This window comes from Tenrec ecaudatus, chromosome 1, assembly GCF_050624435.1.
Source record: "Tenrec ecaudatus isolate mTenEca1 chromosome 1, mTenEca1.hap1, whole genome shotgun sequence".
Taxonomy (NCBI): domain Eukaryota; kingdom Metazoa; phylum Chordata; class Mammalia; order Afrosoricida; family Tenrecidae; genus Tenrec; species Tenrec ecaudatus.
In genome coordinates, this window is record NC_134530.1 from 163,957,202 (window position 1) to 163,981,222 (window position 24,021).

At 43.1% G+C, this 24,021-nt stretch overlaps 1 protein-coding gene and 2 pseudogenes across 1 annotated transcript in view; 1 reads left to right on the forward strand and 2 right to left on the reverse strand.

Moving 5' to 3' along the window:
* The window catches only part of NUP210L (nucleoporin 210 like), a 111,147-nt gene that overhangs the window by 68,631 nt on the left and 18,495 nt on the right, over nt 1–24,021 (reverse strand). The window contains exons 7-10 of the mRNA XM_075540749.1: nt 23,403–23,561; nt 19,307–19,375; nt 17,188–17,294; nt 16,361–16,501 (exon numbers count right to left, since the gene is read on the reverse strand). Of these exons, the coding sequence (XP_075396864.1) occupies nt 16,361–16,501; nt 17,188–17,294; nt 19,307–19,375; nt 23,403–23,561 (476 nt within the window). The remainder of the gene's footprint in view (nt 1–16,360; nt 16,502–17,187; nt 17,295–19,306; nt 19,376–23,402; nt 23,562–24,021) is intronic.
* Nucleotides 553–1,382, reverse strand: LOC142437091 (large ribosomal subunit protein eL6 pseudogene; annotated as a pseudogene).
* Nucleotides 7,105–7,237, forward strand: LOC142438112 (U4 spliceosomal RNA; annotated as a pseudogene).

The window sequence follows — 24,021 nt, forward strand, 5'->3', positions numbered from 1 at the left end:
TTCTTATGAAGCAAATTCATACTCAAAGCATCAGCAAAATGACTATGTTAATGAATTACTGAAACAATTTCTATAAGATAAATAAAGAAACAATATTCCTATTCATTAGAGAGTCACACACATGACTAAACAATACAAGGAATTTTGTATTGTCACTGCTAAGTTTGTATCTCACAGCTATCAAGTAAATTTGACTCATAGTGACCCTAGATGTCAGGGTAGAGCTGCCCCTGTGGGTTTCCAAGACTGTAACTCTTTACAGGAGTAGAAAGCCTCATCTTTCTCCCTCAGAGTGGCTGGTGGTTTCAAACTGCTGATCTTAGGTATAGCAGCCCAACATGTAACCACTACACGTTGGGCTTTTAATCATTTGCCACCAGGATTCCTAGACCTAAAATAGGTACCGTAATCAGGGAAAATAAAAAACAAGCCATCGAGTCAATGCTGACTCATAACAACATTATAGGGCAAGGAAGAACTGTCACTGCGAATTTCTGAGACAACAATTTTTAAAAAACTTTTGAGTTATTTAATTAGGTTTATTGCAAGAATCTAGAACACCAATTTGAGAGGATAAATCCATTTGTGAGTGTGAAGGTACCACACAAGTAGCCTTGGAGCTGGGGAACAGCGTTGATTTTCCCCCAAACTTGGGAGTCTACGGCTTTCTGCTCAGCCTCGCGCTGATCCTTGATCTGTTAGCTCGTATTTCTCTTTCTCGGTGTCAAAGTTCTCCCGTAGCTGCTTCTTCTTGAAGTAGGTGTCTGTGAGATGCTTGGGGATTTTCACACCACTGATATCAACTGTGGTGGAGGTGGCGATGACAAATTCCTGGTGTGTTCTGCGCAGAGGAACTCGATTGAGAGAGAGGTCCAGTCACAAGCAGCAAGCCGCTGCCCAGCTGCTTCAGGAAGACCACTCCCTTGCCTCGGTGGCCCCTGTGAGGACGATCAGCATGGGCCCTGGGGTGGTGCTGGCGCGCCCTCTCCTGACATGCTGGCTCAGGGCTTCTGGCCGTGGCTCAGCAGCACGTCCTCCGCAGGGTGATACCTAGGCATTTTGCACAGCTTCACCACTCGGGTCCCGCCATTCCTGTCCCCACCGACTGGCTCTGTGACAGTAGGCAGCACCTTCTCCTCCTTCTTCTCAATCCTGGACTTGGCCACCGAGTGCTTCCTCTTGCACATGGCCTTGCGGGAATACATGGCGGAGCGGGAATACCGGCCCATTCCTCTGATTAGGACTGGGTTTCCGCTGCAGTGGGCCTTCCCCTTCTTGGGCTTTGGCCCCTGAGACTTAACTTGGCCTCTGTCGTCTGCTTTCTGGACCTCGGGCTTCTGCTCCTTGTTGTCTGGTTTCTTCTCAGCCTTCTAACCCGCCATCTTGCAAGATGGGAAAGAGAAGTAAGGCCGCAGCTTCTGGTCTAAGGCCTCTACTTCTTTACTGGAGGAGAAAGCCCTGTCTTTTTCCTGAGGAAGGACTGGTGATATTAAAGTGCTTACCTGCAGCCCAACACACTAAGCCACCAGGGTTCCTTCATCAGTGAAAATAGTAAATAAAAATTTCTCAAAATAAAAGAGTTTGTCACTGAGTCTACATTGACCTGATGGCAACTGCTTTGGCTTTTGGTTTTATCCATATAAGTAGAGAAATCACTAGTTCAGAAAGAACTTTGGACACCATCAGTTAAGTTTGTATGTGTTAAAGGCAAAGAGATATTAAAATAAGTGGAGAAAAAAGAGAAAACATTAAAAGATGCCGTAATATTTTCTTCTCACAGTTAAAAATGAGTGTAAGTTTGAGAGAAAATCTATAAAATGTGGTAGATATAATCATTTGTCATTTGAGGATTAAGAGAAAAGGGGTGGAGTCTAGCTTGTCAATCAGATCATAGCCAATGAGGCTTCTGTGTGGGCATGCCCTTCTCCTGAGAACTCTGGGAAATCCGGAACTTCTTCCTTGGAGGCGGGAGACACTTCTCTCTGCCACTCCCTGGGAGACACTGCAGCTGACAAGACACGTGCACGGAACTACTCTGGTGCTCTTAAGTTGGAGAAGGGACATGGACCTACCCTGATGCAACCAGACCTCTGAAGCTGGAGAAGCCACGCAGATGGCTTCCAATGCCACTGAGACGTTTCCAATGGCACTGGATCCAAAGACTTTCTATCCACTGGTCTGTGATCTTCTACATCCAATGTCATTGCATGTATTTCGTGAGTCTGAAGAGGACTTTATAGATTGGTATTGGACATGTGGGCTAATATGGGACTTATGGACTTGATCTGGACTAGGCTGGGATGTTTTCTCAATGTTCAATTGCTCTTGTACATAAATCTCTTTCTTATCCACGTGTCCATGGATTTGCTTCTCTAAGCAACTCAGACTAACACAACAAGTAAAATGGGAGTCAACTGCACTGGCATTGTTTTCTTTCAAGGCAAAATAAAATTATTTTAAGGAAACCTGAAATATTCACCAAAGGTCTCATAGCTCTAAAGATGACCTTGATTTTCTCTTTACTTTCTTCAAGCACCTGGATCATACACTGAAAATAAGTCTTCCAGTTTGAAAGAGCATCATTCTAATGGTATTTAAGTGAACAGTAAGAGAAATAAGGAGACTTTTACTGGGGAAGAGAGAGTGTGGCAGTTACATAATCTCCTGTCAATTTGCAAAGGGACAGAGTCTAACCTGTCAATCAGGTTGCAGCTTGAGGACCTCTTTTGGAGGCACCATGGAAATAAATAGCTCACTGGGGACCAGATACACGCTCTCTCCCTGCAAGCCATTCTGTTGACAAGACACATAGAGCTATGCTGATGGCAGCCAAGTTTGGAGCTAGAGGAGCCACGTGGAGACCTACACCAGCGTGGAGATGTTTCCACTATCACTGGATCCACAAGCCTTTCTACCCATTGGCCTGTGATCTTCCTGCACTCAGCATCATTGCATGTGACACGTGAGTTCAAAGAGGATTTTACAAACTAGTATAGGACATATGGGCTAATATTGGATTTATGAACTTGATCTGGACTGGGCTGGGATGTTTTCTCAATATACAAGTACTCTTTTATATAAAGCTCTTTCTTATACACAGATGAGTGTCTGAATTTGTTTCTCTAGTCTACCCGGACTAGCACAGAGCGAAAAGGAACATATGCTAGCTCTGGCTCAAACTCTTTATAATTCCATAAAAAGGGAATAGTCCACAGTGGGACATTTGATGACAGTACAATATGGGACATTTGAAGCTGAAGCAATCATATTGAAACCATGGGGGGAATCTGACAACAAAATCTAATACACTGAGAGCGACAGAAATGACAGATGGAAAGAAATAGCTAGGAAGACATGTTGTCACACGTAGGACAAAAAGGGAGAAAGTAGTGCTCCAAAGGCAGAGGAACCTACCCTTGACACATAGCAGGAAGCAGGCATACATTTCAACAGTGCCTGCCTCGACACACAGGAAAACAGACGTGAAAGAAAAGATAAACGGCGATAAGAAAACAAACTGATAAAAGTAGAAATGCAGTTGCAGGCTGAATGACATTTAACCATTTGTGACCCATAGGATAAATAGGGCCTGCTTGCATTTCCCACCTCTGCGGTTTGGTAGGAAGCTATCCTACGTTTAGTGCGTGCTGCCAACTGGCCAGGGCCTGTGTGAATCAGAAGAAATGAGCTTCACCCCCACCACTCCCAGCTCTAGAAATCCAATGGGACAAGTGCATCCCAATAATTGTATAAAAATCTGGATCATCCCCTCACTGACCCACAGTGCTGCAGGAGACAGCACTGGAGACACAGTGTGGGAACTGTGCCTGATCTGACACTCCCCTCCCACCCCCTATCCCCACCCCAACTGGGCGAAAAATTAAGAGAGTGCAACAGAGCAGTAAGGGGACCAAAGCAACGAAGTCCCTGAGGAACCCCAGAAATAGACTTCAGACTCAGAGGGCAAGTCTTGGCACCTCACCAGACCTGATTAGAAAACATTCATAAGGGTCAGCAGCCCTGGGGGACGGACAACAGAAAAGAGGAAGGGAGACATCGGACAGGACAAGATATGACAAAATCATACTTTATAAATTATCAAGGTCTCATGAGGGAGTGGAGAGTGGGGAGGGAGGGGAATAAAAAGAGGACCTGATGCAAAGGGCTTAAGTGGAGAGCAAATGCTTTGAAAATGATGAGGGCAGTGAATATACAGATGTGCTTTACACAATTGATGTATGTATGGATTGTAATAACAGTTGTATGAGCTCCTAATAATACATTTTTTTAAAAAAGCGTCAGCAGACAGACCTGGAACTATTTATAGTCTCCCCCTTTCTTCTTCTTCTTTTTTATGTCTGTTTATATAAGATAGGCAAGATAAACAATCCTGAGGAGAAAACAACAGGACCAATGGTTGGGGCTGGGGTGGGCAGGCAAGAGGGAGAGCGGGAAAGGGAGGGGGTAACCAACAAACCCAAGGATTAGGGAACAACAAGAGATCTAAAGTCAATGGCGAGGAAGGTGTAGATCAAATGGGGTTTGATCAGGTGCAGTGTAACCGAGAGGAATTACTGAGAGCCAAATGAAGGTCGAGCATGACAGTGGGACAGGAGGAAAGTAAAAGGAAATAGAGAAGAACTAGGAGGCAAAAGACATTTATAGAGGTATAAACATAGGCATGTACATATGCAAATATATGAATAGAGGTACAAATATAGGCATGTACATATGTAAATAGATGAATATATAATGATAGGGATATAGGTCTATGTACATATATTTATATATTAAGTAGTAAGGTAGCAGATGGACATTGGGCCTCTACTTGAGTCCTCCCTCAATACAAGAACACTTTGTTCTAATAACTTGTCATTCTGTGAAGCTCACCTACCCAACATGATCACTGAAGACAAAATGTGTGCAGAATGTGGTGAAGAAAGCTGATGGTGCCCAGCTTTAAGAAGATATAATGTCTGGGGCCTTAAAAGCTTGAAGTTAAACAAACAGCCATCTAGCAGGGAAGCAACAAAGCCCATATGGCAGAAGCGCACCAACCTGTGTGATCACGAGATGTCACTGGGATCAGGTATTAGGCATCAGAAGCCCCAAAACAAATAACCAATTTGATGCGAAAGAAGGGAGTCAGAATGAGGACCCAAAGCCCATCTGTAGACAATTGTATATCCCCTGACAGAAGGGTCACAAGGAGGGATGAGCCAGCCAGGGTGCAGTATAGCACCAAGGAAACACACAACATTCCTCTAGCTCTTTAATGCTTCCCCAACCGTGCCATCCCCCCTCCCCCCGCACTATCATGACCCCAGTTCTACTTTACAAATCGTGCTAGACGGGAGTAGTACTTTGGTACAAATAAGAGCTCTCAGCACACGGAATCCAGGACAGATCAACCCTCAGGAACAATAATGGGAGTCCCAGGATCAGGAGGGGAAGGGGAAAGTGGAGGGAGAAAGGTAGCACTGATCACAAGGATCCATGTGTAACCAACTGCCCCCTGGAGGGGGCAAATGATAGAAACCATTGGGAAAGGAAGACAGCGCTGGTGTAAGGTTAAAAAAAAATTTATCAAGGGTTCAAAGGTGGGAGGGTGGGAGAGGGAGGGGGAAAAATGAGGAGCTGATACCAAGGGCTCAAGTAGAAAGAAAATGTTTTGAAAATGATGATGGCAACATTATGTGCTTGATGTGCTCGACACAATGGATGGATGGATTGTTCTAAGCGCCGTGAGGGCCCCCAATAAAATGATTTGTAAAAAAGAAAATCTGTATCAATTTTAAATCTTTCTAATATTTTATTCAAAATGACTTCCATTCTTGCAAACACATGGTTTTAACACAAAATTCAAAGCAAAAAATAATTCCTTCTTGAAAGTGTTCAAGTGAAATAAGAATATAATAAAATTTGCAAATGCAGTAAGTGTTTCAAAGTGCAATACTAGAATAAAATGCACAATCCGCCTGATAGAAAACGAACTGCTTAAAATAGTAAACGATCAAGGAAACTCTCAGATTGTAAAGATAAGGATACAACCTAAAACAGAACCAGCGATCCCAAATCTGGATAACTGGTTGTTCTTTATACCGCTTTACTTTATACTACTTTTCATACATAGTATTTCCACTGGCATCCTATTAAAATTTTCTCCTTTAATATATGAGTTTTTGAAAGTACATTATTTACAGCTTATTTTAATTACATTGTGATCATGGAACAAGGCTTGTGACTTACAAGTGGTCAATTTTTATGAATGGTACAAATGAAATATAGAATAGCTTTGTATTTGTTTGGTGTGGGGTTTTGTATACTTTTATGACATTAGTTTTACTGATTTTGTTTAACTGTGTATATCCTTACTAGCTGATGGCTGCTATCTTTCAATTACAAGTAAAGATATGTTAAAGTCTCTCATGATAAGCACAAATTGGATGTCTCCTTGTATCTCTGTTAGGCTTTTCCAAAAACATTCATTTGAAATGTTAACATGTACTGGCAAATTGTTTTGTTTATGTAGTGTTTCACTTTATCTTTATTAATTCTTTTGATCTTAAATGCTATTTTATTGAATATAAATATATCAATTTTCTTCTATGTAACATGGCTTAATTTTTGTCTCTTCCTTTACCGTCAATCATTTTGTGAAATTTTATTTTAAGTGTATCTCAGATTTCCGATATAACAGAAGAAGCTGGACAATTGTATTTACTGTGATTAAGGATATGTTTAGATATATTTCTAGCACATTTTAAAAATAATCTCCTTTTTCTTTCCTTATTCTCTCAGTATTCTCTGCCTTCTGTTGGGCTGGTAGATTTAGTTTTAAAAATAAAAAGCAAATTGAAACTAGAAGCAAATTTTTATTCTTTTTTCTCCTCTGCTGTTCAGAAGCTATAGGAATAGTCTATTCTTTGCACTGTCCAAATACATTAACTTAACTATGCAGCACACATAGAATAAAGCGATAATCAAAGGATGGCAGTAGAATAAAAACTTCAGTTTTTAGATCCAATGAACTCATGATGACAGGAAGGTGGTGGTACTTACAAGCTCTCACCTCACACCTGATGAAAATGAAAAATAAAGGGCAGCTTTGCGCAGTGGCAATAGCGTAGCCAGTGAAGTTTACCCGAGGCGCAATTATTGCTAATTGAAAAATAAATAAAAAAAATAAAATAAAGGGCTTGGTAATTATTTTTAAAATTTTTAATAGTTCTTGGTATATAATTCATATATCATACAATAATAGCTTAAATATATTAGTTATGTAATCATTACCACAATAAATTTTAGAACATTTTCTTCTTTCTTATACTCATTGTTACTAGCTCCCTATCTCCCAAGCTGCCCTACGACAGCCTCAAGAAACTCTTAATCCACTTACTGTCCCTACAGATTTACCTATCCTGGTGTCATATAAAGAGAAATACACAAAACAAAACAAAAGGCCAAAAACCAAAAAGCTCAACAACAATAACAAATCGGAGAAAAACCTCAGTTGAAAAAATAACAGACAAAAATAAAAACTAGAACAAATTTAAAATAGGTCCAAAGGGAGAACAAATGATAAGGTCGTGAATTTTAACCTAACTACATCAACACTAGTCCACCTTCCAAAGTGCTCTGTCTGAAAGCAAGCCTTCACATCCCTGGTCAATGATCAGAGGGATTTACTGGAGGCTTCATCTACATGGACCCTGCAAAGATTTTCATCCATGGCCTTCTGCAAACTGGGTACTCTGAATGTAACCTCTGATACCATCCCCTCCAGTGGTCCTGGAGTTTATTATTTACAATCCTTGGATCACAAAGGCTGATGTGCTTCTTCCGTGTGGACTTAACTGTCATCTCACTTAAGATGGTTGTTCATTTTAAGACAAGCTTTTGTAGAATTATCTGTTTCTAGTAAACAGTAATAAAAAGAAAATAATAAGCAGTAATAAAATTAGTCTAGTACCAGCATAATGTCTAGTGTAGGTCCAGATCTAGATCGCTATATAAATCTAGATCTAAATATGGATACAGATAAATATATAAATATGTATATATGTATAACACATACAAAATTATGCTTTATAAAATAGCAGAGTTCTAAAATATGAAGCAAACACTGACAGAACTGAATGAAGAGACAGCATCCTACATAGGTAGAGACTTCAATATATCACTTTCAATAAACATCTGAAGGAGTATCCCACCCCACCAAAAAAAACAACAGACTAAAGGTTCACTGGGTGGAGTTTTTGTAGTACACATTGTTCCTGCTAGGCAAGCATCAAGCAACTCACTCTGAGTTAGTGCACCTACTGGTGTCGCCTGGGAAGGTTCTCTGGTCACAGTTTTTTTTGTAAAAGCAGTTTCACTCAAACCTCATTTTTTGTGATGTCTGATTTAAGAGAACAGTATGTGGCTGTGAAATTTTGTTTCCTGATCTGGAAAGATGCCACAAAAATGCCACAGAAACTGTTGTGATGTTGAACAGAGCTTACAAGGACAGCGCTATGGGAAAAAGTCAAGTGTACGAGTGGTTTTCTCCTTTCATAAAAGGAGAAATGTAGATTGATGACACTCCTCATTCTGGACATCTGCCAAATTCTCAAATGGACTAAAATGTCGACTCATAGTGCATATGGAGTTCGTTCCACAAGGTCAGACTGTTGATCAAGCTCTCTATTAAGAGGTATGAAAAGATTCCATAACAGTGTGTGACAAAAAGGCCTGATTGTGGCAGACGGGACACTGGTTCTGCCACCATGACGATGCAGCTGCTCACGCAGCCGTGTCAGTGCACCAGTTTTTGGCAAAAACCAGCATACGTCTCTTGCCCATGCACTTTAATCACCTGACCTCACTCCCTGCAATTTTTTGTTTCCACAAATGAAGAGGGACATGAAAGTACAGCAATTTGACAATGTAGAAGAGGTGAAGAAAAAAAACAAAGGAGGTGAATAGCAGACTTGACAAATGTATTAAGTGTAATGGAGAATATTTTGAAGCTGATAAGGTTTTTTTAAAAAATTAAATACATAGCTTTTGGAGAAAAATCCATTTTGAGGGGAGGGTACCCCCTCATATAGACCACTGAACTGAGAGTACAGAAATAAACCCATACACTTATGGTGGACGACTTTCAACAAGGGTGCTAAATCCATTCAGCAAGGTAATAATAGTATCCTTAATAAGTGGTGCTGGGAAAACTGGATTCCTTTCTGCAAAAGAATGAAGCTAGAACCACATCTCACACTGTATGAGAAAATGAACTAAAAATGGATAAACTAAATATAAAAAAATAAAGTCATAAAATTCTTAGAAAACAACATAAAGGTAGAGCTTCAAGATGGTTTTGCTTTTTTTAAAAAAAAAATGGATTCCTGGATGTGACATTAAAACAGGTGCAACTGGTCCCAATCCCAGCTACGTGGACACTTCCCCCCCGCCCCCCTCCCCCTGCAGAAGAATATACTTCAGAGGACAGCAATGAAGGTACAGCTCAGTGAGAGGGGTGGCACGTCTGATCAGAGCACACGGGAGCAAATGAAGAGGGAAGGAGAGAGAGTGGAACACATCCTGGCCCACCAAGCCCCAAGGACGATATTCCTGCTCAGAGCAGCCAATGCACAGAGACAACCATACGGCCAGCCTCACCATGAGACAGGACATCCCTCATTGACCCATAGCACTACAGGGGACAACACTGCAGACAGTGTGGGAATTGTGCCTGATCTGACCCCATCACACTGGGGTGAAACACTACGGGTTGCAACAGAGCTGCAAGGGGAGCAAAGCAAAGAAGGCCCCAGGAAATACTAAAAATAGACTTTGGGGACAGGGCAGGGCACCCCATCAGGCTGGCCTGGAAAACACTCACAAAGGTCAACAAAAAGACCTGGAACTATTATTGGTTTTTCTTTTTTTTGGTTGACTTTTTTGTTTTGTTTTGTGCTTATTGTTGTTTTTGCATGTCTGTCTAAATAAGATAGGCAGGATAAACAATCTGGAGGAGAAAGCAACAGGACCAATGGTTCAGGGGGACACAGGAGGGGGGGTAGGAAGAAAGGAGGGGGTTCTAACAAACCCAGGGACAAGGGAACAACAAGTGATCTAAAATCGATGGTGAGGAGGGCATAGGATGCCTGGTGGGACTTGATCAAGTGCAATGTAGCCGAGAGGAATTACTGAAGCCCGAATGAAGGTCAAACATGATAGTGGGACAAGAGGATAGTAAAATGAAACAGAGGAAAGAACTAGGAGGCGACAATTAGGTGCATAAGCAAATGTGGTGAAGAAAGCTGAGGATGCCCAGCTATCAAAAGATTTAGCATCTGGGGTCTTAAAGGCTTGAAGATAAACAAGCAGTCATCTAGATGAGGTGCAACAAAGCCCACATGGACAAAACACAGCAGCCTGTGCGATCATGAGGTGTCAATGGGATCAGGTATCAGGCATCAAAGACCCAAAACAAAAAATCATGTGAATGCGGGGGAGAATGAAACACACAACTTTCCTCTAGTTCTGTAATTCTTTAATGCTTCCTCCCATCCTACTATCATGACCCCAATTTTACAAATCTGGCTATATCAGAGCAAGTACACTGGTACAGCTAAAAGCTTGCAACACAGAGAATCCAGGGCAGATAAACCCCTCAGTACCAATAATTAAAGTAATGATACCAGGAGGTGGGGGGAGGGTGGGGGAAATGATCACAATGATTGACATATAACCCCCTTTCAGGGGGATGGACAACAGAAAAGTGGGTAAAGGAGACAATGGTCAGTGTAAGACATGAAAAAAAATTATAAATTATCAAGGGTTCATGAGGGAGGGAGGGAAGGTGTGAGAGTGGGGGAAATGAGCTGGTACCAGGAGCTCAATTAGAAAGAAAACGTTTTGAAAATGATGATGGCAATTGTCAGGGTAGCCAACCCCTAACAAATCATCACATGTCTGACAGGCACAAATGTACAGCTATAATATATAAAGATTTCAGTAAAGTCATAGAGAGTAAGAGAGACAGAAGAGAGAGTAAGATAAAGGAGTCAGATACATCTCATGGTAGCATGCTCACCTCAGCCCTGCTTGGTGGTCCACGTGGGGATGTGGGAGGAGGAGCAGGCAGGAGACAGTGAGTGATTTATATTTAGCCAAGGCTTTTTAAAAAATAAATCATTTTATTGGGGGCTCGTACAACTCTTATCACCATCCATCCATACATCCATTGTGTCAAGCACATTTTTACATTTGTTGAAGCCAAGGCTTATATATATCTTTGGGGGAGTGCAAGTTCCCAGATTATAGGTAAAGACATATGTCACAAGAAGGGGTTGTACTATGGTAATACAGTAATGGGAGAGGGGGCAATCTAGGGATATATAAGCAATAGAAAGGGGAGGGATTGGGGGCACGCATGTGACAAGATGGGCGGATCCTAGATTCAGGCCAGCAGTCTAACTTTGGATGTCACTGAGCAGGTTTGACCTGTTCTAAGCTCCCCAGGGAAACCATCTCTATCCTATCAATAGGGTGTGAGCCCCACCTACAGCGGACCAGACAGCAGTCTGATGCTCTGGATGGCTGAATGCCTTCAGGGAGATAACTTGACAATCATTTACCATATGTTGCAAGTAGTGTGTCCTAGTTCTGAAACATATTGGGGGGGGGGATGACAAGCTGGGGAGCAGTCTTTTATATCCCACAGGCAACATATGTACAAATGTGCTTGACACATGGATGGATGTATGGATTGTGATAAGAGCTGTTTAAGAGCCCCCAATAAAATGTTTGTTTTTTAACAAGTAAAATCTAGGAGGAAACGCAAACATTTGGTATTGGGGCATGGTTAAGTAAACTGGCATCCTAACCTTTTGGCTATTTAGAATAAAAAGTAATCTATGTGGATCTGATGCACATCGAATAGTACATAAGAAATAACTGTTCTAGAACCTCAAATGAGTTGTACAAAATGGACCCAATTATATTAAATGTAGATTAGAATTATAGAGATGAGAATCCTAATGTAGCATAGAATTTGAAGAGGTATAAACTATGGAGTGGACTATTTATCCACCTATTCCTCAGTTTCTTTATTTTGTGAAAGATAAAGATATATGCCATGCACAAGTATCTGTTGCCAACTTTTGTATTCCAATCATCAATAATGATCAATGCATGACTGCATACTTGATCAATTTCAGACTGAAGTTGTTGATAGAATTCTTCAATTTTGAAGGAGGGGAAAAATGAGCTGATGCCAGGGGCTTGGGTGGAGAGCAAATGTTTTTGAGAATGATGAGTGCAATGAATGTACAAATGTGCTTTGCACAACTGATGTATGTCTGGATTGTGATAAGAGTTGTATGAGCCCCTAATAAAATGATTTAAAAAAGGATTCTTCATTTATTTTCATCACTGGATTTTGTTGTTGTCTTGTGAATTTGAAGACTAGTTGTATTAACTGGATTTCCCTGTGTGTGCATAGACATTATCCCATCACAGACAGCACTGTGCTTACAGAGAGATCTTGACTTTTTTTAATAATGACTAAGACTCTATTGCTCCTCAACTGTCATTCCAGCATAGTAACCACATGAGTGCCTGATTCAAAATGGCCAATACCAGTCCATTTCAAGGAACAGCAGTCATAAAAGATGTCCTTGGTGATAAAAGTGAAGCTGGAGATCACATGATAGGATACTGCAAGACTAACTTCTTTATTACAAATACTTGTTCTCTCAACAACATAAACAGCATCTACACACATGGACCTCACTAGATAGAATATACAAGAATCAAACTGACTACATCTCTGGGAAGAAATGATGGAGAAGCTCAAGATCAGCAACTAAAATGTGGCCAGAGGCTGGCTGTGGAAAGGGGCATCAATTGTTCATATGTGAGTTCAGGATGAAGCTGAAGAAACGTAAAACAATCCACAAAACCCAAAATATGACCTTGAGTTACCTTGAGCTAATATACAGAGTCACTGTATACAGAGTGACAAAGAACTGGTCCATAGTCAACCATTTCAAGAGTAAGAATCGGCTCAGGAACTGATGGTCCTGAAGGAAGAAGTTCAAGCTGCACTGCAGGCAGGAGGGAAAACAGCTGCACGGATGGACGGACGGAATACTAATGGAACGTTTCACCGAGCTGACGAAGCACTGGGAGCACCACTTGAATTTCAAGAACACCTCAAGAATAGAATTTGCTCCTCCCCCCACTATCATGATCCCAATTCTACCTTGCAAGTCTGGCTAGACCAGAGGATGCACATTGGTACAGATAGGAACTGGAAACACAGGGAATCCAGGACAGATGATCCCTCCAGGACCAGTGGTGAGAATGGCGATGCCTGGAGGGTGGAGGAAATGTGGGGTAGAAAGGGGGAACTGATTACAAGAATCCGCGTATAGTCTCCTCCCTGGGGGATGGACAGCAGAGAAGAGGGTGGGGGAGATGTCGTACAGTGTAACGTATGACAAAATAATAGCAATTTATGAATTATGAAGGGTTCATGAGGTAGGGGAGGGGGGAGGGAGGGGGCAAACGAGTAGCTGATATCAAGGGCTCAAGTAGAAGGCAAATGTCTTGAGAATGATGATGGCAACAAATGTACATATGCGCTTGACACAATGGATGTATGTATGGATTGTGGTAAGAATTGTACGAGCCCCCAATAAAATGATTTTTAAAAAGAATAGGATTTGCCTCACTGCACACTGATGACAGAGACTTGTTGAGCTGTGGGAGGACATCAGGAACAGCATACATGAAGAAAGCAAAAGGTCACTGAAAAGACTGGAAAGTAAGAAAAGACTAACGTGGGTGTCAGAAGAGACTCAAACTTGCTCTTGATCATAGCGCAGCTAAAGCAAATGGAAGGATGAAGCCAAAGAGCTGAACATTTCAAAGAGCAGCTCAAGAAGCCAACGCTACGTTATTGTAGAAATATGCAAAGACCTGGAACTAGAAAACCAAAAAGGAAGAACACAGCGTGCCTCAAGCAGAAAGACCTGAAGAGAAAATCCAAGGTCACTTCCAGCGGAGAGCCGGATATAAGCGGCAGGCGTGCCACCGGCGCTCCTTCTCCTTCACCCGTCTCCCGAAGAGGAGAAGAGAAAACACAAGAAAAAGCGCCTGGTGCAGAGCCCCAATTCTTACTTCATGGATGTCTTCAGCCATGCACAAAGTTTTTTGTGTTGGCTGCTCTCCTGTCCTCTGTCAGCCTACAGGGGGAAATGCAAGGCTCACAGAAGGATGCTCCTTCAGACGGCAGCGGCAATAAAAGGCCAAGTCGAGATGAGTGGGAAGTCATTCTGATAAACCCACTTTGGATTAAAAAAAGAGAGAAAGAAAATTCAAGGCTTGAGGTGCAATACTGACAGATTTATGGGCAAAATACGGAGCAATACAGGAAGCACGAGAAGAGGTGGAAGTGATAAACGGAGCCGCGGTACCAAAGAACGCCATTCGCCATTCAGCTCCTTCCAAAGGAAGCACAGGACCAAGAGCAAATGCTACTGACGGGAGAAGTTCAAGCTGCATGGAGGCATTGGGGAAAACAAAGCTCTGGGGGCGGGTGGAATACTGATGGGAATGTTCCAACAGGCTGAGGAAGCACTGGGAACACTCACTCCCTATGCCAAGAAATCTGGAAGATGGCTACCTGCCTAACCGACTGGAAAAATTGCATCTTTGTAACCATTCCAAAGAAGTGACCCAGCAGAATGTGGACATTATCAAACAAAATTATTAATATCACACACAAGTTTTACTGAAGATCAATCGACAATCGTCACAGCAGTACATGACAGAGCTTCCAGAAACTCAAGCTGGATCCAGAAGAGGATATAGAATGAAGGCTATCATCGCTGACGTCAGGTGGATCTTAGCTGAAAGCCAAACATACCAGAAAGATGTTTGCTGGTCTTTTTTTTGGCTGTGCAAAGGTGTTCAACTGTGTGGATCATAACAAACTATGGATAGCCTTGAGAAGAACGGGAATTCCAGAACACTCCACTGTGCTCAAGCATAACCTGGACATGAAACCAAGCAGCAGCATTTGAACAGAACAAGGGAATGTTCAGTGGTTTAAAATCAGGAAAGGTGTGTGTCGGCATTGTATCCTCTCACCCCATTTACTCAAGCTGTCTATCAAGCAGACAATCTGAAAAGCTGGACTAGATGAAGAAAAGTTTTACAGTTGTGCAGATGACACAACCTTGCTAGCTGTAAGAGAGGAGGATTTGAAGTACTCGCTGATGAAGATCAAGGACTGCAGGCTTCGATACAGATTGTAATTCAATGTAATGAAAACCCGAATCCTCATCATTGGACCAATAGACATCACCATGATAAATGGGGAAAAGATAAAGTTGTCAAGGATTTCAGTTTGTTTGGATTCACATTTAATGCGCATGGAAGCCGCAGGCAATCAAATGCTAGGTTACATTGGGCAAATCTGTGTACAAGACCTCTTTAAAGCACTGAAGGGGAAAGATATCACTTTGCAGATAAAAGTGCACCTGACCCAAGACATGGCATTTTCAATGACCTCACATGCATGTGAAAGCCGGACACTGACAAGGAAGACTGAAGTGCATCTGCATCAAGGTTCTGTCAGAGTGCTTAAAATCATGTGGACAGCCAGGACCAGCAGGTCTGTCATAGAGGAAGTACAGCTAGGGTGCTTCTTGGAGGCAAGCAGAGCGAGGCGAGACTTCATCTTGTGTACTGTGGACATGTCATCAGGAGAGACCGGTCCCTGGAGAAAGACATCATTCTTGGTAAAGTGGAGGGGCAGCAAAAAACCCAGAAGAACCTTCCTTGAGATGCACTGACACAGTGGCTGCAACAATGGGCTCAGACGGCAGCTAGCGCAGGGCCGGGCAGTGTTTTGTTCTGCTGTGTACAGATAGGGTTGCTATGAGTTAGAGCTGACTTGATGGTACCTAACTGCCACCACAACAGCATGAGTCCATGTTTGCAATTCAATAAGCCAGGCAAGCCTTCTCGGTGTCGTTGTGTTTTAATCATTTTATTGGGGGCTTCTACACCTCTTCTCACAAGCCATCCGTCCATCCGTTGTCTAACAAGCACATTTGTACATTTGTGGCCCTCATCATTCTCAAAGCATTTGCTTTCTACTTGAGCCCTTGATATCAGCTCCACATTTTTCAGAAAAGTGGGTGAAGGGAGTTGTCAGACAGTGTAAGATATGACAAAATAATAACAATTTATAAGTTATCAAGGGTTTATGAGGGAGCGGAGTGGGGAGAGGAAAAAATGAGGAGCTGATACCAAGGGCTTATCAGTGTTTTTAAGATGCAAAGAGCCTTATAATTCCTACCTGGTAGATGACAGAAGCCAATGATGCATTTATTACTACAACACCTTCTTTCAGGGCTTTGACGACATGGTAAGATCCATTAACTGTGGTTAGTTGCTCTTCAAAGTACTTCTTTGGAAACTCATGTGTAATCCTGAGATTCTGAAAATAAACCCAAGAGTAACACAACCCAATGAAATGTTTCTTCACCAAAGCTATATACAGAATATATTGGAGAAAGACAGGGGAGAAAAACAAACAAGTTGGCTCTGCATTTAGGGGGTGAGACAAATAAAACAAAATCTTTGCTCTCTTTCATTGAAATACTAAATTGGGAAGATGCCATTTTAAAATGGCCCTAGATTTATAAAAAGCAATTAATGGCAAGCAATCAGGAGTAGACAGAGTCAAATTTTATATAGATTTTCGTGTAACTTGTGCCATTTTGCAAGTTGACCATTTTGGGGGCGGGGGTAGGGTGGGAGGGAGACCTTGGAGAATGAGCGTGGCACCTCTCATCCGGCAGGTGTATCATCCCCTCCAGCACCACCACCAGCCTGGGGGGAATCCCTCAAGCATGAGGTTTAGAAGGAGTGTCAGGTCCCCTCCAAAGTGGGGTCCCAAGGGCTCACACCAACAACTCATTAAACTTCTGCCTGAACTATGTTTTTTAATTGCTGCTTGGGCATTCCTCAAGGATAGAACTACTTGATGATCATAATTTTTAAAAACAAGTAATTTGCATTTCCCACGAAAAAACCCGGAAACAAGACTTCCTAGCTACAGAGACAGCTCCCTTAAGGGGTGATCCCTGAAGGTGCAAGAGTTGCGACGAAAGAGGGACTCACATCTGAAATGTAGGCCTTGGTGCTGCTTTTATCAAAGACGTCAATAGTAATGATGTAGATCTGTCCCACCTCCAGGCTCCATCGGTCTCCAGGTAAGACAGTGAAACCTACATACAAATCAGGAAACACAAACATTAGCTATTATGAATTGAATCCTGTCTCACAAATTAATGATCCTCACTCTTGTACCTTTAGCTGTAATCCCACTTGGGATTCGTGTTTTACTGATATTGATGAAGCCATTTAAAGGTAGGATGTTTTAAATCCATCATTTTTGAGCTATGAAGAGCAGAACCAGCGTAGAAGGAAATGCAGGGGCAAGATGAACATTTTCTGGACTAAAGGTGACCAATATACAGATCCAAGATTTCCAAGGATGCTGGCTAGAGAAATTGAGACAAGGATTTCCCTCCAGTTTTCTAAATCTGGTGCCCCAAATTTGTACTTCTAGCCTTCAAAATGGGCAACCTCTGGTATTTTAGTGGATCATACATTGTGCCGCTAACCACGTTAGTGGTTCAAGGCCACCAGCTGCTCTTGGGGAGAAAGATGAGGCTATCTGCCCCTGCAAAGCTGTGCAAGCCCCGAAACCCACCAGGGAGTTCCTTCCTAGTGACCACAGGGTCACTATCACTGAGAGTCAAAACAGACTCAACAAGAACATTCAAGGACTCAAACTCATTGAACGATGGAAATGACTTTCAAAGAAGGTCCTTTTCATTCTCTTGATCGTATGGTAATTATAATTCCTGGTCTAGCTCATCTCAGGCATAAAGAGCCACTTCCACTCATATCTTTAAACAAAGAGTAAATGACGGTTCTGGCTCACTCCTGAGGTGCCAGGCAATGCATCAGCTTCTTGGTGGCAGACCACTTCATGTGGTCTATGGGACATGAGGGTTCTTTGTGACTGGCATTTGTAAAGTCTCTCTGTATGACACGGGTCTTCATCATTTTCATGATCTGTTTCAAGATGTTTCACTCTTTTAAAAAAATTAAAAATAGGGTTTATAACCTTTTTATATCATTATTAAATATTGCCTGAATATATATCCTTCCCCTTTACTCTAAACTAATACCTGTCTACCCTCTAGCCAGCAACCTACTCCCCGACTCCCAGTAACCATCACAGAATGTTTCAGTGTGAAAACCTTTCCTTGAGTTTTTATAATCGTGATCTCACAAGGTATTTGTCCTTTTGTGATTGACAGGTTCCCTCCAGGAAACGGACTCATCTATTTTATGAGGTGTCTCACAGATTCGTCTGAACATGAGCTTCCCAGTATCCTACTGTGGAAATGGACCCTAGTTTGTTTATCCGCTCTGCCATTGATGGGCATTTCGGTTGTTTCCACCTTTGTTCTGTTGTGAACAATGTTTTACATATACTTATTCACATCACAACTCATTTTTTCTAGGCTATCTACCAAGCAGAGGGACTGCTGGGTCATGTGGCATTTCTCTTTCCAACTCCGACAGGAAGGGTCATACTGTTTTCCACACAGAGGATGCACCATTTCACTCACAGGCCCTCCAGTGGTGCGGGAGGGCGCCAGACTCACTACAGCTGCATCAGTATTGGCTGTTTTCCATCTCTAAAACGGTCCCGTGAATGCCGGGGCTCAACGCTAGCTCGTTGTTTTGACCTGCACCCTGGGTCACTTTGATTGGCATCTCTCGAGCAGTTAATGAGCCTGAGTGCTTCTGCACAGAGTTGACTGTCTTCTTTGAGTAAAAAACGTCTGCTCATGTCCTCCGCCCATTTGGAAAATGGATTATTTGTCTTTTGCTGTGGAGGCGTTGAAGTTTTCTATACATTTTCGAGATTAGGCCCTGGTATGATATTTCACTGCCAAAAATGTCTTTCACAATCGATGGGTCCTCTCTTTACTCTAAGATGCTGACAGATCGCATGGGACCATAGGGAGCAGTGATCTAGAGTCCTGGGCAAGCAGGACTGCAGACGCGCTCAAGTGCCTGAGCCTCCGGATGAGGGCGAGGAAGCACTGGAGTGTTCGATGCTCATCTCAGGGAACCACTAAACCATGCAGCTTTGTGAAAAACCATGATTTTAAAATCCCTAAAAGATGAAATGCCAAAAATAAATGAAATAAAATACCTAAGAATCCAGGCTCCACAACATATATGGTGCAATTTGGAAGTCCAGACACAGATTTCATATGGACATCTTAATTTCTGCTTAAGGAAATTATGAGAGTTGGCTGAAAAGACAAAAACGAACTACTCAAAAAGAAGTAACGTTGGAAAGCGAGAACTTAACTGGGTACAGTCCCGAGACGTGTGTGAGAGACTCTTCTCATCACAGGAGTCACAAAAATATTCCTGAATTCACATTTCAGAACGATGGGAAAGGTGGAGTGGGGGTGGCGACCAGAGTCGGTGTTTTTAATACTCGTTTGGCTGCAGATACTTTTCCACCCAAGGGAAATCTCACATGAGTGCCCACTATCAGACGCAGAACAAACTGGCGGCCCCCTGAGGTAAAGGCGCCCCGGCTGAAGGAAGAGCAGTGGCCACACGCCTGGAGCCTGCAGTGTAGAAAACAGCCGCGGGTGTTCTGTTACCTGCAGTCAACCTGGTTCATCTTGGCCACCATGGATACTTCTCGGTCACTTACACCTCCTATGACCCGCTTCTGCTAAATTCTAGCAGAAACACAAATGTCTTCAGTGACCAGTCTACACAAATCTAAGGGGAGGGGGTGCTGTTGTTGGGTGTCAGTGCGTGGGTTCCAACTGACAGCAGTCTCACGCGGCAGAGGAAAATTGCCACCAGCGTTTTCCTGGCGGCCATCCTCATGGAAGAGAGCCCCAGGCCTTTCCCCTCAGAGCCGCTGGTTGAATCCCAAAGGACACCCTTTCTGTTAGCGGCAGTCAAGTGCTTAACCCTTGTGCCACCAGGGTTCCTCAGTTAGAAATCTATTTCCCTTGTAAAAAATAACAATACACTGCATCCAAGATCTAAACACTCACCAATTAAAAATAACCAACTCAAAGGTTGTATTAATTCCGTCGTGGGCTGGGTTAAAGTTTGCCGCTGCCTCATCTGAGTCACAGTGAACACAGTACTGTTCGATTCACTTAGAGCATCACATCTACAGAGCCTCCTCAGCACACAGTGCGCTCTCAAGGTGCACAGACCGGTGTGCTCAGTAGAGAGGACTTCTCTCTGGCCACTGAATTACGTCTTCTAGAGACTGTACAGGCAGCTTGGTGTCAATCCAGGCTTGGTTCTAATACGGACTCATAACACCTCAGAGCTGGGTGGACATTCAGAGCACCACCACCTCTTCTTCCTACAGGCAAGGAAACAGGTCTGGGGCAGGTGTCTCATTCACTCCTCCCCTATCAGAGTGAGACCTCTCCCCACTGGCGTAGTCTTGTCACTTGGGTTCTGACGCTCATTTCCTCCTGCCTCTCAGAAAACCTGCCCATCTACTAACTAACTCTCTTTTTCTCACGCGTCCTGGCTCTCTGTTTAACTTATAGGCATGCTTACGTTTCACCGACCTTAAAAATGTCCTCCTCCTGCATTTTGGAAAACTTCTACCATGCGCTTTTTCCTTCTTTTCATAGCCAAGTTGTTTATATAGAAGAAAAAAAAGTGACCCAAGACCTCCTGGGTATTATAGCCCAAAAGCCCTTTCGGTCTTCTTGGAAAACTCTGCCTGACGGTGCTCACTGACGGTGCTCAGACACACCTCACGTTGTTGCCAAGGTCAGCGGTGCAGGGCCCAACAGCGCGTGAGCAGGGGTTTCAGTCAGCACACATCAGCAGGCCCATGCTTGCTTTGCTCCGGGGGTAATCTGCCCCTCATCAAACCCCTCTTCTGGTTTCTGTTTCTTAAAACGTTCCATTCTGGCTCCTTTCGAATTTTCCTTCTTCCACCTGCAGCTGGCCTTACACAGCTGCTTGGGGCCCTCTTCACTCGCTCCATCTACTCTTCCTCGTTGACTTCTGTCGACCACTATCACCTACCCATAAGCTGGTAACTCTCAAATATCAGTATCTTCCGGACTCTTTTTCCTTCAAGTGCATAGTGAAAAATTCTGCTTGGATGTCTATCCTACAGGTACTGCCAGTTAACCTGTGAAAAACCACACTCATCGTCTTTTCCCTGAAGCCTGTCCCTTCTCCTGTATTGCCCACCTCTGGGAACACGACCTCTCGCCCCCCTATGCCAGATGCAGGGCCAAACTGGATAATCGTCATTCATGTCATCAAGACCATTATCATGTGTTTTAGTATTTGCGAGCTTGGAAGAACTAATAGTAGGACCTGAGACGATGGGAACAAAATAATCTAAGTCTGCCTGGAGCATTCAGAGGTGCAGGTGAGATGTCGCTGTGATTAAATGACTACTGATTTATTTTGCTGGTACAGTGAACCTGTAAGAGCTGGAACCTGGTGGGGCTACAAACCCTTGTAGGCTTTCTGCCTTTGACAGGTTACAGTTTTAATACTTTACCACCGTTAATGAGAAATACTTTCCTCTTCCCTCTCTGACAGGTTTCTTGGGATCTGCTGCAGGGTTGTTTTTGTTGGCAAATGTCTTTAGGCACCTTAAAATGACTAAAGCACTTTGAACAGAATGACCCTACTCATTGCCTTTGACAAACAACATAACCGCTAGCTGGCTGCTCAATGCTCAGCTGCTAACTGTACGGCTGGCAGTTCAGACCCATCCAGCACTTCCAGAAGCCCTGGGGCAGTTCTACACTCTGAGCATGGACTCGGGAGACAGAGTCTTCAAAACTGACTGAGTTGACTCAAAGGCATCTAACAATATTATTCCACAAGAAACTCCTTTCATTAAAAAAAAAAAAGTCCTTTCGGGGGGAGCAGGGAGGGAGGGGGAAAAAAAGAGGACCTGATGCAAAGGGTTTAAGTGGAGAGCAAATGCTTTGAGAGTGATTAGGGCAAAGAATGTACGGATGTGCTTTACACAATTGATGTATGTATATGCATGGATTGTGATAAGAGTTGTATGAGCCCCTAATAAAATGTTTAAAAAAAAAAAGTCCTTTCAAGTCCAATGGAATCTTATCAGAGTAAGCTGTCCAGGCCCTGTATGATCATATGACTCACTCCATTCAGCTCCGACTACATGCCTGATTCACTGCACCGCAGCCTCCACGTCTCCCTGCTGCTCCTGCAGCAGAACCACCTTGCTGTGCCCCCTTCCTGGAGCCCTTTCACCCACAGAGCGAGCACGCGGCCTGGCTCATGGCTGGGGGAGCCTTATCATAGAGAACATCCCTGGCCACCCTGAATGAAACAGCAGTCTGTACCCCAAGTGCTTTGAACAATGTTGAATATGCAAACGGAAAATTGTATGTGTTTGTTGAATACTAATGTTCAAAAAACAGGAAAGATTTCCAAATTAAACACTGAAAATGGATTCCAAGTCATGTTTGCGCTGCACAGGAATTCAAGTCTTCATTGCTCAGTTTTCAGTGTCTGTGATGGAGCCCTGTGTTCTGCCTCTCTTTCTCTGTTCAATTATTTCAGTGCATTTGACCTCAATGGAGCAGCTAATGAGTGAGCATCTGGGCAGACAGTATCATTTCTCAGTTTTTCATGTGAAAATAGGAAAGAATGGATTAAATAAAACTCACATGTTTCACTAAACTTCATTCCTGCTCCGGTCTCCTAATAAGGCTGCAAATCAGCACTGAAAGGCACCAGAGCCTAAGGTCAACTACTCTCCTTTCCTCTACCTCGCCTTTGTTAGAAGTTATGGCAATAACAATTTATCATTAAAAAGGAAGCCTAGAGACAAACCAACGCAGTAAAACCAGCAAAACTCAGAACCTGGGAGGGGCAGAAGCCTATCTAAGAAGAAAAGTTCAAGTCGATGCCAAGGCTGCAGTAGAGAGCAGGTGTTTTGAGAATGATGATGGCAGCAAATGCACAAATGTGCTGGACACAATGGATGGATGGCTGGATTGTGACAAGAGTTGTACGAGCTCCCAATAAAATGATTTTTTTTTAAAAAAAAAGGAAAGTTCAAAGAATTTCTGCTAAGGGAGAGCGAGAGAGAAGTCGTGAGGCTACACCCTGCCAAAGACACCATGCCAAAGCTGTGTAAACAAGAGGCAGCCCGTCAGGCCCTGGCTCTCACGGGCTCCGCTGTCTCAGTCTCGCCTGCCTTCTTCTGCGCGGCAGCAGATAACACATCACCAAAAGGATACTTTTATGGACAAAGACAAGACGAGTGTGGCCCAGTTGGAGTGCGGTCACCAGGGCCGTTTTCTCATCCAGTAAAGCCACTTTCTCAGAAAGAGAGCGGTTATAGGCAACTCTATGATCTTGCATTTCCAACGTATAATGTTCCAGGGGAAATTCCACCTCTGTAAGACATGAGAGAGACATAAATGGAAGAACACAGCCACTCAAACAAGTAGACATTGATGTGCAGTTAATGTATAAGAGAAAAATCGGGAAAACAGCCTAAAATAACAGCACGATCGGGTTCTAATGTCTGGGCACCGTGAAACATTGCTAGGGTCCCTGGTGAGACAATGGTTAAGCATTTGCCTGTTAACGGAAAGGTCAGTGGTTTGAGCCTGCCAGCGCTTAGAGTGAAAGATGTGCTCTGGTAATGAGAGTCAGCCTCAGAGACCTCATGGGGCAGGCCTTCTCTGTCCTAAAGGGGTTCTGTGAGTTAGAATTTGACCTGATAGCAATGGGTTTGGTTATGGGCTATGACGACTTTCCACCAGCAGACAGCGTGTGGGGAATGCTAGATGAGCTAATTGCTGATATACACTTGCATTCCTAAAAGCATACTGATCTGAGACTAACTGGGAA